The sequence below is a fragment of the Talpa europaea genome (assembly GCF_964194135.1).
Source record: "Talpa europaea genome assembly, chromosome: 12".
NCBI lineage: Eukaryota > Metazoa > Chordata > Mammalia > Eulipotyphla > Talpidae > Talpa > Talpa europaea.
Window position 1 is genome coordinate 52,863,976 of NC_140079.1, and position 16,899 is coordinate 52,880,874.

Below are 16,899 nucleotides of genomic sequence, written 5' to 3' on the forward strand. Positions count from 1 at the left end.
AAAGCAGCATCATTGCTCCAATGCAAACAAAAAATTGAAAAGTATGATGATCTATAGTTGCTTGTTGATTTTGAGTTTTACTTTATTATAATTAGTCTCTTTCCTGGTCCCTTATTTAGGTTTTCTAAATTCCTGCTATGAGTGAGGCCATCCGGTATTTTTCTTTTTTTTTTTTTAAAGATTTATTTATTCATACAAGCACTGGATACAGTCAGAAGCGCAGGAGGGTGAGAGAATCCACCAGAGCCAGAGCGGGTAGCAGAACAGGCAGACTGACGAGGTCTGCGCACCATGTGGGACTACTTACCAGTGGCCAGGGATTGAACCAGCGCTGCAGAGGCTGCAGGGAGCTTCGCAGCCCAGCACTCAACTGCTGCGCCACCGGGGAGGCCCCATTTTTCTTTTTCTTTTTGGCTTATTTCGCTGAGCGTGATTCCTTCCAGCGCCATCCATGTTGCTGAAAATTGCAGTAGTAGGATCAAAACAAGGGGGGTGGGAATTGTATGGGGACTATAACCAAGATGAAAATGCAAAATTATGCAAAAATTGTGCAAAAATGAAAAATTATGTAAAATATATATAAAATAAAATATAAAAAATGGAATTGATGATAATAAAAAAAAAGAAAAGTATGATGAAGTCCTAAAAGCTAAATCTTTGTGTGTGAATGGATCATGTGATAGATCTTGGAATAGCTATAAAAATGGGTGGACTTTGTATCTTTCCAGCAATCTAAGCTGCCATTTTTGTGGTTACTTGATGATTATGCCAGGCTTAAATGCAGAGTAAGCCTATTTAACATGTACCATGCATTTGTGGGACATGTTAGGATTTCAGCTCATGTTATAAAGATCTTTTAAGAATTTGTTATATTCTTTTGCAGAGTATATGTTTCTTCTAGGTCTATCATCCTTGCCCATTTGCTACTTATAATTATTCTTAATTTGTCTCCAAGTAACTTGAAATCCAAAAAGAAATTCTAATTTAATGTGAAGTGGGAGAGTTTGGTCTCTAAGAACTTAAATCCTATGTAAAATATTTTTTCAAAATAAGTCCTTTCAGTTAATAGGACAAATTTTCAATTCTAATTCTTCCTTTTTCAATTGGGACATTATTCATTGTAGTTCTATGGAAACAATCCAAGTGCCCAATGTCAAATGAGTGCATATATGTTTTGGGATTCTATACAGCTATTAAAAAAGATGAACTTTTGTCATTTGTGACAATGTGGATGGAAATGGAGGGGATTATGCTCTATGCAATAAGCCAGAAGGAGAAAGACACTATATTCACTCGTGGAATATAAAGAAACAAAATAAAGAAACTGACAAAACTGAACCAAAGTAAAGTCTTGGAATATGACACAAAATAGAGGTTATTCGAGGGGAAGAAAGAATAGGGGCTTGCCCAGTAGTAGATGGTAAAGGGATATGGTTACTCTGGTGGGTGTGGTATGGAGGTGTTTATCTGAAAAAGTGTAAATCTGCCCCCCTAAATCATAAACAGTGTGTTATCAACCAGTGTTACCTCAATAATAAATTCTTTAAAAAAATGCATTTGTTAGGAGAATTAGGAATTGATAATAGTTCAACCAACACATTTCCTCTTTGTAAATAATCACCATGGAAAATCAAATTATCATATTGTTTGACCGGTCTTCTACCCAGATGAGTCAGTTTGCTTCATGACTCAAATATGCTGTCATCTAAATGAGATGTCCATTTCTGAGGTAGACAAGTGGACAGTGGTCTGGTGGTCATCTCTTCCTGACTGTGCATGGAAAGTCCAGTGCTTCCTCTGAGACCTGCCCTTTATCTTACTTTCATTGTAGACCAGCTTCTTCCTGGTCGATGCATTCTTTCCTTGAATGTCTTCAATCAGATCATTAAATGAACCAAACAGTCCCACTATTCTTTATTTCTTTTATGGCAGAGTGCTTGCTTTCCTTAGAGACTACCATGCATTGTCCTTCATCTTTATACCGATTATCATTTGTTTCCTCCACAGGTACATGTCAACCTTATATTCTCACCCTGATTTTCCAGAGAAAGGGCCAGATGAGATAAATGAAGAGCTAATGAAAAATGTTAGCCACAATCCTCTTTTACTTCTCACACCGCAGAAAATTAAAAGATACGTCGAGTCTTTATGGAAAAAGAAACGCTCTGGACAGCCTGTCACCTTCACTGATATCTTTGGAATGTTAATAGGAGAAACTCTAATTCACAATGTAAGCTATGGCTCCAGCTGCAATCCTTTTATACAAATAGACTACGTCAACTATAATGTTGTAAATAAAGCAAAGTGTAATGCATTTTGTAAAAGACATTTGAATCACATTACCCTTTCAACAATCTGAACTGAGCTATGCACACTCCCTGCCAGACACAACTCTACATTTCAAACTAGTGTTACTAGTTCATCCTAATTGTGTATCACAGAGAAGTGATTTTCCTTTTCCTTGGAAAATTTACAACGAATGTCTAACTGCTTGTTTACCCCCATGATAATCTTATTAGATAAGGAGATGAATAAAAATAATTTTTTACAAAGTAGAGAAAGAATGGAGGCTGCGTGGAGAATCAGAAAAGGAAGTGAATCACATGGAACAAATCCATTTGACACATGATCATGGCGTGACATTTCATCTGAAGATAAAACAGGGGCAATAGAGTATGTGCCAGGGAATCCGGGGGCTAAATTCCTGGCTCCAAAACCACCAATCATTCTCCAACTCAAATGTAGACATAGTCCTTAGAGTTATGGTTGTTTTTAAAATGAAAACAGTTACTTCCATAGAGCTTACTTTTTGTGTGTTTTTCAGGACTCAGAATTCTAGAAGTGAGAAGACATTATAAATATTTTGGCTGTGAGTGGTGAATATGTATCTTTAGCTACCTAAAACCATTTCTTCTTTCCTCTCTGGGCAGAGAATGAACACTACCTTGAGTAGTTTGAAGGAAAAAATCAATGCTGCGCAATGCCCCTTACCTCTGTTCACCTGTCTCCATGTCAAACCCGATGTGTCAGAGCTGATGTTTGCAGGTATGTAAAGACTCCTTCACTTCATTTCCTGTAAACTTTGCACTGTGGTTTCCAATGACTTTCTTTAGAAGAAGGTCACAAAGCAATTTTAGTGGCTTATTTATATATATATTCTGGAATATAATAACATTGGAAAATATTAAACTTGGTGATTTTCTAGTTGCAGCAACTATTCCATGAAATTAGTTACTACTATGTCTTCCTTGAGTTAGTACAGTAAACCATAAAAAATAAATCATGGTTAAGATCAATAACATGATTTTAATGACCAATTTCTCTAAGACTTTTAATACAATAATGTGTGTGCCTAGCCCTTTTAGACCATGAATAGTCTTTTGTGTGCTGGATATAGTCTCATTAATTTGGGTAATTTATTATATGTTGGTACTCAAAGCACTATTCCGATTTTTATAATTCAGTGCCTAAAAAGTCCTAATCTGTGCTGAGGCTGGTGAACAAATGCCTCATTTTGTTAATTCTCAGAGGTTAACACTGGTTTCTATGGCTGCTTCTATTTTTTTTTTAAGATTTTATTTTATTTATTCATGCATACAAGAACCGGTTTACAGGCCAGATGTGCGGGAGGTGAGAGGACTCACCCAAGACAGAGCAGGGAACAGAACAGCCAGACCTACTGAAACACACAGCTGAGGGGAGCAGCAGGTGAGGCAGGAGAGGCCTGCTGCGCCATGCGGGTATCTCTCCGGCCAACCGGGATCGAACCCGTGCCACAGAGGCTGTGGACTGCTTCACATTGCTGTGCCCAACCGCCTGGGCCACCAGGGAGGCCCTGCTTCTGTTCTTGTAGGGTGTTCTAAAGCTATGTGATTCCATCCTTCTGAGGGACCTCTGCCAGTCCCAGCCTGCAGTGTGATAACATTTCTTTCTGTGCCTGGTAGGCATCATAATATTTTTAGGAAAAATTTCTCAGTGACATCAGTCACACTATTGCTTAAAGAAATCATCGTGAACAGCATCTGCTTAACAGATTTATATTCAGAATCTTTTTGCAATTTTTAAGTCTCACTTTTTCTTCAAGAGATGATTCTCAGGCAAGAATTTTTAATAGTTTATAAAATGGTGCTTCTGAAATTTATTCATTCAGCAAGTGTTTCTCAACTGTTATTTTTTTTTTCCTTTTATTGAGGTAACATTTGTTTGCAACACTGCATCATTATATGACTAAAATATGTATCATATTTATGGCTCAGAAAGCACTTATATTTATTATCTTACTCACTTTTTACTACAACCAAGGAGAGGGGTGTATTTAGCTTTATTTCACAGAAGAAGGCATAAATCTCTGAAAGATTAAACGATGTGTGCATTACCACACAAAAAGTAAGTAGCAGACCTGAGAATTTGGGTCCCAAAAGTCCTTTGTTCTTTTTATTAAAATATTGGTCTCTAGAATGGAGCAGGCCACATGTAAGGTGAACTCCCCTCTCCTTTCACAGTGTTTTGTCCCTATCCTATATGACCTTATCTATTCCAGGAATGTATAATACTATTTAAGAAGGCACAAATGAATATGGAAATGTCATATATTTTATCCTCAGTTTCCTCATCTGTTACATGTATTGTGTATTTTTCTAAATAACTGAGATAAAATATATAAAATAGGGCCTCCCTGGTGGCATAGGCGTTGAGACGCAACCTATGAAACAATCAGCAGCCACCGCAGCACAAGTTTGATCCCTGGCCAGCCAGGGAGCTACCCACATGGTGCAGCAGACCTCCTGACCTGTCCGCTGCTCCCCTCAGCAGTGTATTTCTTCATAGTCTGCCTGTTCTGTTCCCTGCTCTGTCTCTGGTGAATCCTTTCACCTTCCATGCATCTGGCCTATACCTCAGCTCTTGTATGCATGGATGGATGAATCTTTAAAATATTATATATATATATATATAATATTTGGCTACATAAAATATTTTATATTATAATATTATACTACATATAATATAATATATAGTATAATATTATAATATAATATATAATAATTTGGGTAACAGATCCAAATTAAGTTTCTGGTAAATCTTAACAATTTAGTGTGTTCTATGAAAGCTGTCCTATAAAAGCTGTATGAGAAAAACGAGAGGTCTGGACCTTAAGGAGGAATAGACTGTGCTTATGAATGGTAGATGGAACCACTGGATGGGCAGAGGTGGCAGCATCAGGCTAGGGCCCCCCTTGGGCTCAACAACAGTGAGAACCACACCTGACCACCAGGGGGTCACAGAGAGAGTGAAGAGCTTCTCATGGATGAAAATTATGTGCTACAATGAAATTGTTCTTTCTTTGTTTTTTTTTTTTTTGCTTTCCCATGGCTATTGCCTTGTGACGTCTTGATTCTTGGAATTGTTTTTTAAATACCACTAGTTTGCTAGTCAAATCCACATATGACCAAATAGCCACCTTTCACTGCAGAAATGTTTGGATATGGTGAAACAAGCAGTGGACTAATTGGAAGCCTTGTCCTGCTTCTAAACTGAAAAACCTCAGGTGGTCATTTAATTCTGATTCTTGTTTTTCTCATGATGGAAGAATATCAATAAACATTAGGTTTATCTTGCAGAGCAGCTAAGACAATCACACAAGGCTTGCATAAAACTGAATGTGATAGAGACATAAAGATGTACCAGGTTTGTTATTGAAGTTACAATTGTTACAGTAGCCTCTTTGTATTCTGAACTTTGGGTCACTAGTCATTCTGGGAAAAATCTGACTCAAACAATTAAAGAATAAATATACTTTAGAGAGAGAATATTTGGGAATATTTTGAAACAAGAATGTTTTATGTCCAGTTGGTAGTCTTTGGACCTGAATGTGTCTGATTTGGACTCGCTGTCCAACTGTGATATTGTTGCTGAGCTGAACAGTGTACTTTCAAATAACCTTCATTGTTTAAGCTGAAATGATAAGAAGGTTCAAGCTGTTTTTTCCTGCAGAGTTGAACAAAGCCATCAAGTATTAGTCATCTGGATTTTGTACTCAGATCAGACATCCATAGTGCATATTATGAAGGCTCAAGTAGTTTTACTTGAGAAAGAGAAGTAAACTCAAATGAAGACATGTTGATATTTTGTTTCTTTAAAATTTGCTTAGTTTGAAAAGGAGTATTCGGAAAAGTCAAAATATTTCTGAGTTGTATTTTAAAAATCAAAGAACCAAATTATTTTATTTCACAGAAATTTTATCAGCAACTTTGCTCCAACAATATCAGAGAATGTCTTCCTTCCCTCTTAGAATAGCTTTAATTACTGTCCCCTTTTAAATATTTTAAACAAATAAATGTTAGTTGTTTTAATTGTTAAATAGTTTTTACTTTTCCCTCTCATTACCTTGCTGTGGTAATATAAAATTTTCATTTTGAAAGTACCATTGGTCAGTAAATTGCATTTAATGAGCACAACATATGAGCAACACTTCAGTAGTAAAATAAAATATTTAAGCCATTCAGCATAAACACTTTGCAGTGTAATCTTGTGAGTTACAATATAGGAGAATAAGCAAAAGTAAGGATGAGGAAAAGGCAAATGTTAGAAAACACTTTCTTCCATTTTTTTAAACTGTGTACATTAAGAGAAAGAGTTTAATTTGTTCTATCACCTTCATGGACTTTATATCTGAGTCAGCAATTTTTAGTTTTCTGTTCCTTAGAATTAAGATGGGCTTTACAAAAGATGTCTTGAATTTTTTTCTTGATTACTCCACATTTGTATTCATATTTTGATATTTTACTTACCATATAATTAAAAGTTATGTTTAATGATATTTGTGTGACTTTTTTAGTTAAGGTAACATTAGTTGACAACACTGTACATGATTTAGGGGTATAGGTTCACACCAATTTAGATGCATGTTACCATACCTCACATCACCAAGGCACCCACAGTCCTGTACATAGATTATGGGGTCTCCTGCCCCTTTACAAAAGTTATTCAGTTGTATTCTATCTTGTTCATTTATAAGATCCCCCTGACTTCTATAAATGCAATATACATAATGGACAACTGGTTATTTTTCCTGTTTTCTTCTTTCTATTCTATTAATTTTACTGAAGTAGCATTGGTTACAACACTGTATATGATTCAGAGATATAGGATCACATCTCTTCAGGTGTATGTTACAACACCACACCTACTACCGAGGGTCCCAAGGTCCTCCACCATAGTCCATTGGACCCCTTCCACACTTTGCGCTCTACTGTCCTCTGCTCGCCTTCATTCTACAGATTTCTGGGGTTTGGTTTTGCCTGACCCTTTGTTTTGTTTCTTTATATTCTAAATATAAGTGAAACTATCTGGTATTTGTTTTTCTCCTTCTGACTTAATACACTTAGCCCAGTCTCCTTCAGTTCCATCTGTGTTACCCAAATGGCAAGAGTTCATCTTTTTTTATATTTGTTTAGTATTCCATTGTGTATAGATACCACATCTTTTTATTTATTTATTTATTTAAAAGATTTATTTATACAAGCAATGGGTACAGTCAGAAGCGCGGGAAGGTGAGAGAATTCACCACAGCCAGAGCGGGGAACAGAACAGGCAGACTGACGAAACCCACTGCTGAAGGGGCCAGTAGGCGCAGCAGGAGAGGTCTGCGCGCCATGTGGGACCCTCGCAGGCCTGCTGGGGATCTAGCCGGCGCTGCAGAGGCTGTAGGCAGCTTTGCAGCCCAGCGCTCAACTGCTGGGCCACCGGGGAAGCCCTAGATACCACATCGTCTTAATGTTATATAAAAGAAAGAGAATGATCATGTCATTGTTGAAGTGATCTTTAACTGCACATCTCTGTAGTATTTTCCTATAATGGATTGCTTTTTATGAAAAAAAATCATTTTTCATTTTTGTTGATTGCATGTTGAAATCCTAATGTTCTGATACACTTGGTCAAATAAAATATGTTATTGAAATTATTTTTCACCTTTTTTTCAACATGACTAGTAGAATAATTGAAAATTACGTACTTGGCATGTCTTATATTTATTTTATTTGTGTAACATTTGTAATTTTTCAGATTGGGTTGAATTTAGTCCATATGAGATTGGCATGGCTAAATATGGTACTTTCATGGCTCCTGACTTATTTGGAAGCAAATTTTTTATGGGAACAGTTGTGAAGAAATATGAAGAAAACCCTCTGCACTTCTTAATGGGTAAGTGATCAAAATCTACCACTAGTTTGCTTGACAACTAAAATCTGTGTGCATTCTAAGATTTTTCTGTTTTTGCTTTATTTTAGGTGTCTGGGGCAGTGCCTTTTCTATATTGTTTAACAGAGTCTTGGGAGTTTCTGGCTCACAAAATAAAGGTTGCACAATGGAGGAAGAATTAGGTATTGCAACAAAATATTTACAGTGATAACTATGCTACATTGATAAATTACATTAAAGTATATATAGAGGAATTTAAATTGCCAAAAATGTTGTAATTTCTCTAAAGTTATCAATAATTTGGTTTAATTTACTGAAACATTTCCTAAAAATAACGTATACACACAGACACAAATACATGACAAATGTTATTCTGACATAGAAGTTGTAAAATTCATAAAAATTTTGATTTCTAAGAATAATTTTTACTAGTGCTTGATTCCTTTTATTTATTATACATCTACACAAAGTATTGTTATTTGTATAGCGAATACTCCTATATCAAATAAGGGTAGCTTTTTAAAGATTGGATTCATCAATAGTTGAACTTAAAGATAAAAACATGCCTATCAGTTTGCTTACTCTTAAATACTAACTTAATAGAATTCTCTTAGCTTCTTATAGCTAAGTCATACCAAAAAGAAGGGAAAAGTGTATCATGTCTAGTAAATTAATATAAATGACTTTCTTAAAAATAAGGACATTTGCCCATAATTAGAAATAATATTTACAAAACTTGAAAAAGTAGACAAACTTAATTGAGGACTAATTAAAGAATGATAGGAACATAGATGCTAGAGGAACTTGAATTCGACTTAAAGCAAACAAAATATGACATATCAATACATTCATTATCTCCCTTGCCATCTGTATTATGATCAACACTAGAAACCAACACTTGATTTAATTAAAGGTTTGCAAACTTATGCAAAAAAGAATACAATTGTAACATATTTACAAACTAACTTAAAATTTGTATATTATGTACAGTAACTTTCTGTAATTTTTCATATTTTCTTTTTTTAAAGGAACTTTATTTTTTTATTTTTTAATTTTTATTTATTTTTGCAAAGAAGAACTGGGGTATAGGCCAGAGGTGCAAGGGGGTGAGAGGATTCACCAGAAAAAGAGTGGGGAGCTGAACACGCACATTTACTGAAATACACTGCTCAGGGGAACAGCAAGCAAGACAGGAGAGGTCTGTTGCCCCATATGTGGGTTAGCTCCCTGGATGGGGATTGAACTCAGGCCATAGGGGTTATAGCACTGAAACGTAACCCCTCGGCCACCAGGGAGGCCCATTCTTAATATTTTCAACAGTGTTAGTTGTTTGTTGGGGTAGTTTTCAATAGGTATTGGAAAAGTGATCTAATGATTGCACTAAAGCCAAAATTTTTTTTTTAATAATAAAAACAATTAACAAAAGCACTTGATGTCTTGTGAGCGTCCCTCAGTTAGAAGCAACCAAGGTTGGTGGAACTCCTGAGCCTGCCTGAGTATCACTACAGAGCCACATTCTCGTAAGAGCAACCACAATTCTGAAATGCATTGGTTTGGTTTATTTTAATAACTATTATCTCCCAGATGAATATCTTGTTTTTGACTCTAACTTTGTAGAAATATCAAACCTTCTCTATTTTATGTGAAGATTTCTGAGAAAAAGAAAAGAAGTATCCCATGCTCTGAAGCTGGTTCCTTCTGTTCCTTCTCAGCTGAATAATCCAGATAAGACTAGGGTTTATTATCATTTCCTCTTCAGTCAGGAAGCAAATAGAGCAAAAATAACACATCTGAAGGTGGGTGAGACAGTGGCTGAAGGCCAGGGAAAAGATAGACTTTTATTCTGCATAGTCTTGTTCCAAGCCTCCCTCAGAGGCCAGTGGTTGATGACATTTTATTTATGTCAGATTTGGGGAAGGTGGTACTTGAGATTCCCAGTCAACAGGATACGTGTTATCTCAGATTAGGTAATGGGGAGACCTGAGAGGTGACTGAGGGGATATTTGGGCCCTGTGTCATCCACTGGCCGACTAAAGTCTACCTCATAGAGGAGTTTTCAGAGGTGGCTTGGGATTTTTCTTTCCCTTCTGAAGAAGGCCTGGAAGGTAAATCTGACTGCAGGCAGATAACTAAATGAAAGTTGTTGCCTTTCAAGAAATTTTGAATATGAGTAGTCTGAGCTTTTTATCAGATGGAATTATACATTATACTGTGGTGGAAAATAGATTAATACAGAATATCAGAATATTTAGATTTTCATATCATGAAATGTTCCTTATAAAAAAATAATAGCTTGGTTAGCCATTATCTTAAAAGAGAATATCAAATGTATCCACAAAAAAAAAAAAATAAATGCTTTAGAAAAGAAACTCTTTTCCTACCCAAATGCATATAGAACTAGAGACACATGTGTTGTATGTGACATCTGGAGTAGATCATTTCTTTTTTCTTTTTTAAAGATTTATTTATTTATGTGTAGAAGAACTGGGATATAGACCAGAGGTACTGGGTAGGGGTGTGAGAAGATTCACCATAGACAGAGTGGGAGCAGAACAGATGCATTTACTGAAATATACTGCTAAGAAGAGCAAGCTGCAAGACAGGAAGGTCTGCTGTGCCATATGTGGGTTAGCTCCTTGGGGAGAAACTGAACTCAGGCCCTGGCAGTGATAGAGCTGAGACTTATCCCCTAGGCTACCAGGGAAGACCTGCAAGGAGGCCCTGGAGTAGATCATTTCTTAATATCTCCCTCTTCTCTATAGCAAAATTACTTTGTGTAATAGTTATAAAGTAAAATGTATAATAATACTTACTCATGAACATTTTATTTTATTGAATTCACATATGCAATCCTGCCAGTAGTATTAGCTGTGTAAAGTTAAAAACAATGTCAATCTCCTCAAGCATTTATCAACCCTTTCCTATCCATTCTTGGTCATCTGTCTACATAACACTATGTGGGTACAATAAATAAACACAGGGTAATATGGGGAAACCAATAATCTTTAAAAATAAAAATTGTAACTCTAGAAACACATAGAAAAAGTGTCACTATACAGATAATATTTTCACATAAGTATCCAAAGTAAGTTTGATTTTTCTACAAATGATGATTATAAATCATTTGTGTGCTCCATAATTAAGGCACTTTTATTAAAAAAAAATAACTGGTTATGATACTGGGTTCTATGCCTGTCTGCTTTAAGTATCTGTGGCTATGTTTTAATAACTGCACAAATTAGCAAGACCAAAAAGAAAACATATTTCATCAGACAACTTTCAATGTTGTTGAAAACGAAAAAAATATTAGCTTTCATCCATTTGGTCAAATGTTCTGTAACCCAGTATTTTTTGGTTTTATCCTACTTTTATCTTCATAAATACCATTTGAACATTTAATTAAAAATATATACTTTCTTGGTATAACATGGAGTTTCCTACAGTCAAGTTACTTTTTTTGAAAAGATTTATTTATTTATGCATACGAGAACTGGGGTACAGGCCAGAGGTGTAGGGGGTGAGAGTATTCACCAGAGACAGAGTGGGGTACAGAACAGGCAGACTGAAATACACAGCTAAGGGGAGCCGCGGGCGAGACAGGAGCGGTCTGATGCACTGTGTGGGTATCTCCCTGACTGGGGATCGAACTTGTGCTGCAGTGGCTGTGGCTAGCTTCATAGGTTGTGTCTTAACCCCTTGCTCCCCTTCACTTGGGGAGGCCCCCAGTCAAGTTACTTTTATCGGAATTAAGATAAACAAGATTTCTCTCCTTTATATATATGAATGATTAAATTTTAGCCTAATATTTCATGTTCAAGAAAATTTTCTTCATTGAGAAATTTGAAAAAAAAACTAGTATTCTAATAAGTCTAAATTTACTAAATTGATCTAACTTTCCACTCAAGTCTGGTGGACCTCACTCTGTGATTTTGGCTCAGATTACTTCCTTACAGTAAATTTAATTGTGACTATTGACACCTGAGATCTTTCAACTGATTTTTTTTTCTTTCCACAGAAAATATTACTGCAAAACATATTGTGAGTAATGATAGCTCAGACAGCGATGATGAATCACATGAACCCAAAGGTAAGTCAGAGAGCCAAGACCTTGTCTAGCAGAAGTCCCTTCAGAGAAGATCTGACTCATTATATCCAATTTTCTTACTGAAGATGCTAATGGTTCATGGTTTGCTCAGGCACCAAAATGATAGAATTGTAACTTCTTACTCAAAGAATCAAGTGCTGTATATGCAATAAAATATGCAGCACAAAGACATCCCTTATTCTTTTCTTTTTAATATCTCAAAAGTATTACCAGTTGAGCAAATGAAGTACTGAAATGGTAGAAATTCTAAATTCATTTGCAGTCTTATTTAGAGCACCAGACTTCTTGGCATGAAATCATGATTCGGGAACATTTTTATGTGGCTTTAAAAATTGAAATTTTATTATTATATTACATGTGATTTCTAGCTCCGTTCCTGAGACTTATCCCATTGCCAACACTCCACCTCTTAGGAAGGGGACAATGATGAAAATGGGTAGAATTACCCAGAATTTTGTTGCATATATTACTTTGCAGGCTAGATGGGTCCTTCTACATTTTGGCAAGGCAGTTTTCATCTTGGTGTGGCTGGAGTCAGTCAGTGATGGAGTCGGGGGAGGGTAAGCCAAGATCTGGGATATTTGTTGCACAAGTTATGTGGTAAAATGGAGTGTACAAAGTATATTTGACACAGCCATTTCTACAAGTGTTCCCACTAGTTAAAATAAACAGAGATTTTATAACAAATAGTTGAACATGTCCTATTATATTATTTTAGATCTGATCATCTAGAGCTAAGAAGATATTAAATGTTTTCTTGTCCAAAACTTAACAAATTTCACCAGCCATGGTATAGATACTGGAAAAGACCACTTTATCCTTGCCAAATTATTTCTGAAATTGAAATTCTTTTCTCATAGCTGGTCTGCTACTTCTTCTTGAGTTTTGGTAAATTAGAAAAAAGCATCTTCCCTGGGAAATGCAGCTTGACAGTGTGCAACCACCTGTGCAAGTTTTCAAAAAGGAAATCCACCCCTAGGCAGAGCTCTCAACCCAACACCAGACTTGCCCAGTAGGGGTGATCTGAATTTGAGTCCCCATTAGCCTATCACACTGCTATTGCATTATGCAAACAGTGATTTGCCTCATTAGACACAGTAGCCCTGATCCTTAGGTGGGAACCCCAAAATAGCCCTACCCTGGAGGGAAGCGAGCCTTAATTATGGCTCCTTCATAATTTACATTTAAATTAGTTTAGTTGCTTAAGTCTTTTTTATTTCAAATGTCTTTTTTTTTTCCATTGCAGTACCCTTTGTTTTTTCAAAATACTTCCTCTTTTTTTTTTTTTAAACGAAGTACCACTGTTTTACATCCTTGCTAATATTTCAACAATATAGGATTTCTCCTCTCAGGAGGTCAATGTAGCTCTCCCATCACCAAAGAACCAACAGTCCTCCACCATAGTCCCTGGTGCTCTCTGCTCCCCAAACCCCATCCCTCCTGGATGACTCAGATCTATGGTCAGCTTTCAATGGCTGATTCTAAAGTTTGTCTTTGTCTGATCTTTTCCTTGCTTTCTCTATGTTCCACATATAAGTGACAACATCTGGTATTTATTTTTCTCCTTCTTGCTTATTTAATTTAGTTTAATCCTGTCTAGCTCCAACAAAAGAAGTTAGTCAGTACAAAGGAGCTAGACAGCATATACCTGACATTTCTAGAATTAAGTATGTATTGGTTTAGGCACTATCAAGTAGGCGTGAGAATGGTCTGTAAATTATTAAGTTAATTGCTATAGGTTATCAGTACATTTGATCACCTATATTAGTTGTTTTTGTCTTACGTCTAAGAAGTTTAAAATTTAAGAATAAGCCAAATGCCACTGCCAAGAAAAGGTATATCCATTTACAACTTAAAATAAAAACAACTCTTTAGCACACTCTCAATAAAAGGTAAAGTGAGAACAATTTAAGAACAAAACATGATTAACTGAAATATTTGTTAGCTTATTTTTTGTTAAGATTTATTTTTATTTATATTAGAACTGGGGTACAGTCAGAGTTGCAGGAGGGTGAGAGAATTCACCAGAGACAGAGCAGAGAGCAGAACAGTCAGACGGACCACTGCTGAGGGGAGCAGCGGGCGAGGCAGGAGAGGTCTGCCACGCCATGTGGATTTCTCCCTGGCCGGAAGGGTATCGAACCCGCACTGCAGAGACTGCAGACAGCTTCAAAGCGTGGTGCTCAACCCGCTGCACCACCAGGGAGGCCTGTGTTCTGTTAGTTTACAACAATAGGTGTTTGTGAGATCAAAAGTCACAGAACTTCATGGTTCATTTTAATACTCAATTGTCCAAATAACATCTTTTAAAAAAATAATTATGCATACAGGAACTGGGGTGTAAGCCAGAGCTGTGGGGGGTTAGGAGTCACCGCAGAGAGTGGGGAGCAGAACAAGCAGAACTACTGAAATACACTGCTGAGGGGAGCTTCAGGTGAGACAGGAGAGGTCTACTGTGCCATGTGGGTAGCTCCCTGGTAGACCCAGGATCGAACTTGTGCTGCAGTGGCTGGTGATAGCTTGATAGAGCTGTCTTTAACCCCTGCACCACCAGGGAGGTTCCCAAAGAACATTTTTTTAAAGAGAAAAGTGGATATGAGAATCCATATCATGATCTTTCTTTTTTCCTTAGGCACTGAAAATGAAGAAGCAGAAAGAGAATATCAAAATGATAATCAAGCAAGTTGGGTCCATCGTATGTTAATGGCCTTGGTGAGTGATTCAACTTTATTCAATACCAGAGAAGGACGTGCTGGGAAGGTGCACAACTTCATGTTGGGCTTGAATCTCAATACCTCCTACCCACTGTCTCCTTTCCGAGACTTTGCCACACAAGAATCACTGGATGAAGATGAGTTGGATGCCGCTGTGGCAGGTAAGTACATAAAATATAATCCATGGCAGCTAATAGTCCATTGGTAGAGAGAGACATTATCACTATTTTCATGATTTACTCATTTATATTCAACTACACCAACGTGCAGTTAATGTGTCCAGGGTTTTGAATTACTGGTTTGGGGAAGAAATACAGTCCACGGCACAGGAAATGGTCAGCAGGACATAATGAGAGAGTCCTTAGATCTTCTCTGTGGGTCAAGGGCCACTCTCAGAAAACAGGAAACGCTCTACCATGTTTAACTGAAAGGGATTTAAAGTAGACAATTAGGTTCTTACAAAATTGTTCCAAGGCTGGAGGAGCAGGCTTCACACTGAGTGTACAGGAATGACTCCAACACTTCAGAAACATCCCATCACTGTGCTTGGCTGTAGAAGAGCAGAAACATAACCTGTTTCATTTCCCCGTTCACATCTCACAAGGGCGTTTCTCCCTGGCAAGGAACATGTCTCAGCAGATCAGAGCTGTAAGGGAGTCTGATACCGTGGCTTTTAGGCCACTGCTGGGCAGTAATGCATGCAGCATAGGGGCTGGAGCGGAGTTGAGCTCGCCAGTCTACAGTGTCCATCAGATCTGTCCCGCAGGTTCGGAAAGGTTAGGTGACTTCCTCAAGGTCACATGGTAAGAACCTACTCATTTTCACATTTGTGCCCTACCCAAATTCCCAAAAACAGTCCTCTTTATTCTTCACTTCCATGGAGTCCCCAAATCAAAAGTTAACTTTGCTTTGGTGACTACTTAGTAGGCAATACTTGTTCTGATTATTAACATATCTAAAATTTTTCTACTTCATCATACCATCATTTTTCCCTTAACTGCCCAAACGTCATTTCTCAGTTAGTTTTGCCTACAAACATTGACAGGATACTACAAAAACTTAAGTGGGAATTTTACCAAAAGTTTTTCTACTATTCTTTAAAAATCATAATTACAAAATATTTTTGTATTTTTTGTATGAAGTCATGAAAATTAGGATGTGACTTTATATTATATTGTTGCTTTGGTGGTGGTGGTGTTTTAAGATTTATTTATTCATGCATACAAGAACTGGGGTACAGGCCAGATGTGCGGGAGGGTGAGAGGATTCACCAGAGACAGAGTGGGGAACAGAACAGGCAGACTGACTGAAATACACTGCTGAGGGGAGCAGCAGGCGAGACAGGAGAGGTCTGCCCCGCCATGTGGTTATCTCCCTGGCGGGCCAGGATCAAACCTATGCTGCAGAGGCTGGGGACAGCTTCACAGCACTACGCTCAACCACCTGTGCCACCAGGGAGGCCCTGGTGGTGGTGTTTCTATTTGTTGTTTGAACTTAAGGGATATTGCAAAAACATTACGTTACCCTTGTTGTTTATTTTATTTTAAGATTTTATTTTTTTAATTTAATTTTTTTCTTTTTTTTCTTCATAAAAGAACTGGGGTGTAGGCCAGAGGTGGGGAGTAAGAGGATTCACCAGAGACAGAGTGAGGAGCAGAATAGGTAGATCTACTGAAATACACTGCTGAGGGCAACAGCAGGTGTGACAGAAGAGGTCTGCTGCCCCATGTGACTTAGCTCCCTGGCCTGGCATGGAATTCAGACCATAGTGATGATTGTACTGAGACTCAACCCCTAGGCCACCAGGAAGGCCCCTACCCCTTCTGTTTAAATAGAAGGAACAGAAACTCACTATTTTGTATATTTATGGCATCAAAGTCTAGG

At 37.2% G+C, this 16,899-nt stretch overlaps 1 protein-coding gene across 2 annotated transcripts in view; it reads left to right on the plus strand.

The window, feature by feature from the left end:
- PLA2G4A (phospholipase A2 group IVA) overlaps window positions 1–16,899 on the plus strand; it is a gene marked incomplete at both ends in the record, with an annotated part of 113,051 nt that overhangs the window by 69,282 nt on the left and 26,870 nt on the right. For both annotated transcript variants that reach the window (XM_084249715.1, XM_084249716.1), the window contains 6 exons: window positions 2,008–2,230; window positions 2,931–3,045; window positions 8,062–8,199; window positions 8,286–8,378; window positions 12,212–12,283; window positions 14,934–15,176. In XM_084249715.1, coding sequence (XP_084105841.1) covers window positions 2,008–2,230; window positions 2,931–3,045; window positions 8,062–8,199; window positions 8,286–8,378; window positions 12,212–12,283; window positions 14,934–15,176 — 884 coding nt within the window. The remainder of the gene's footprint in view (window positions 1–2,007; window positions 2,231–2,930; window positions 3,046–8,061; window positions 8,200–8,285; window positions 8,379–12,211; window positions 12,284–14,933; window positions 15,177–16,899) is intronic.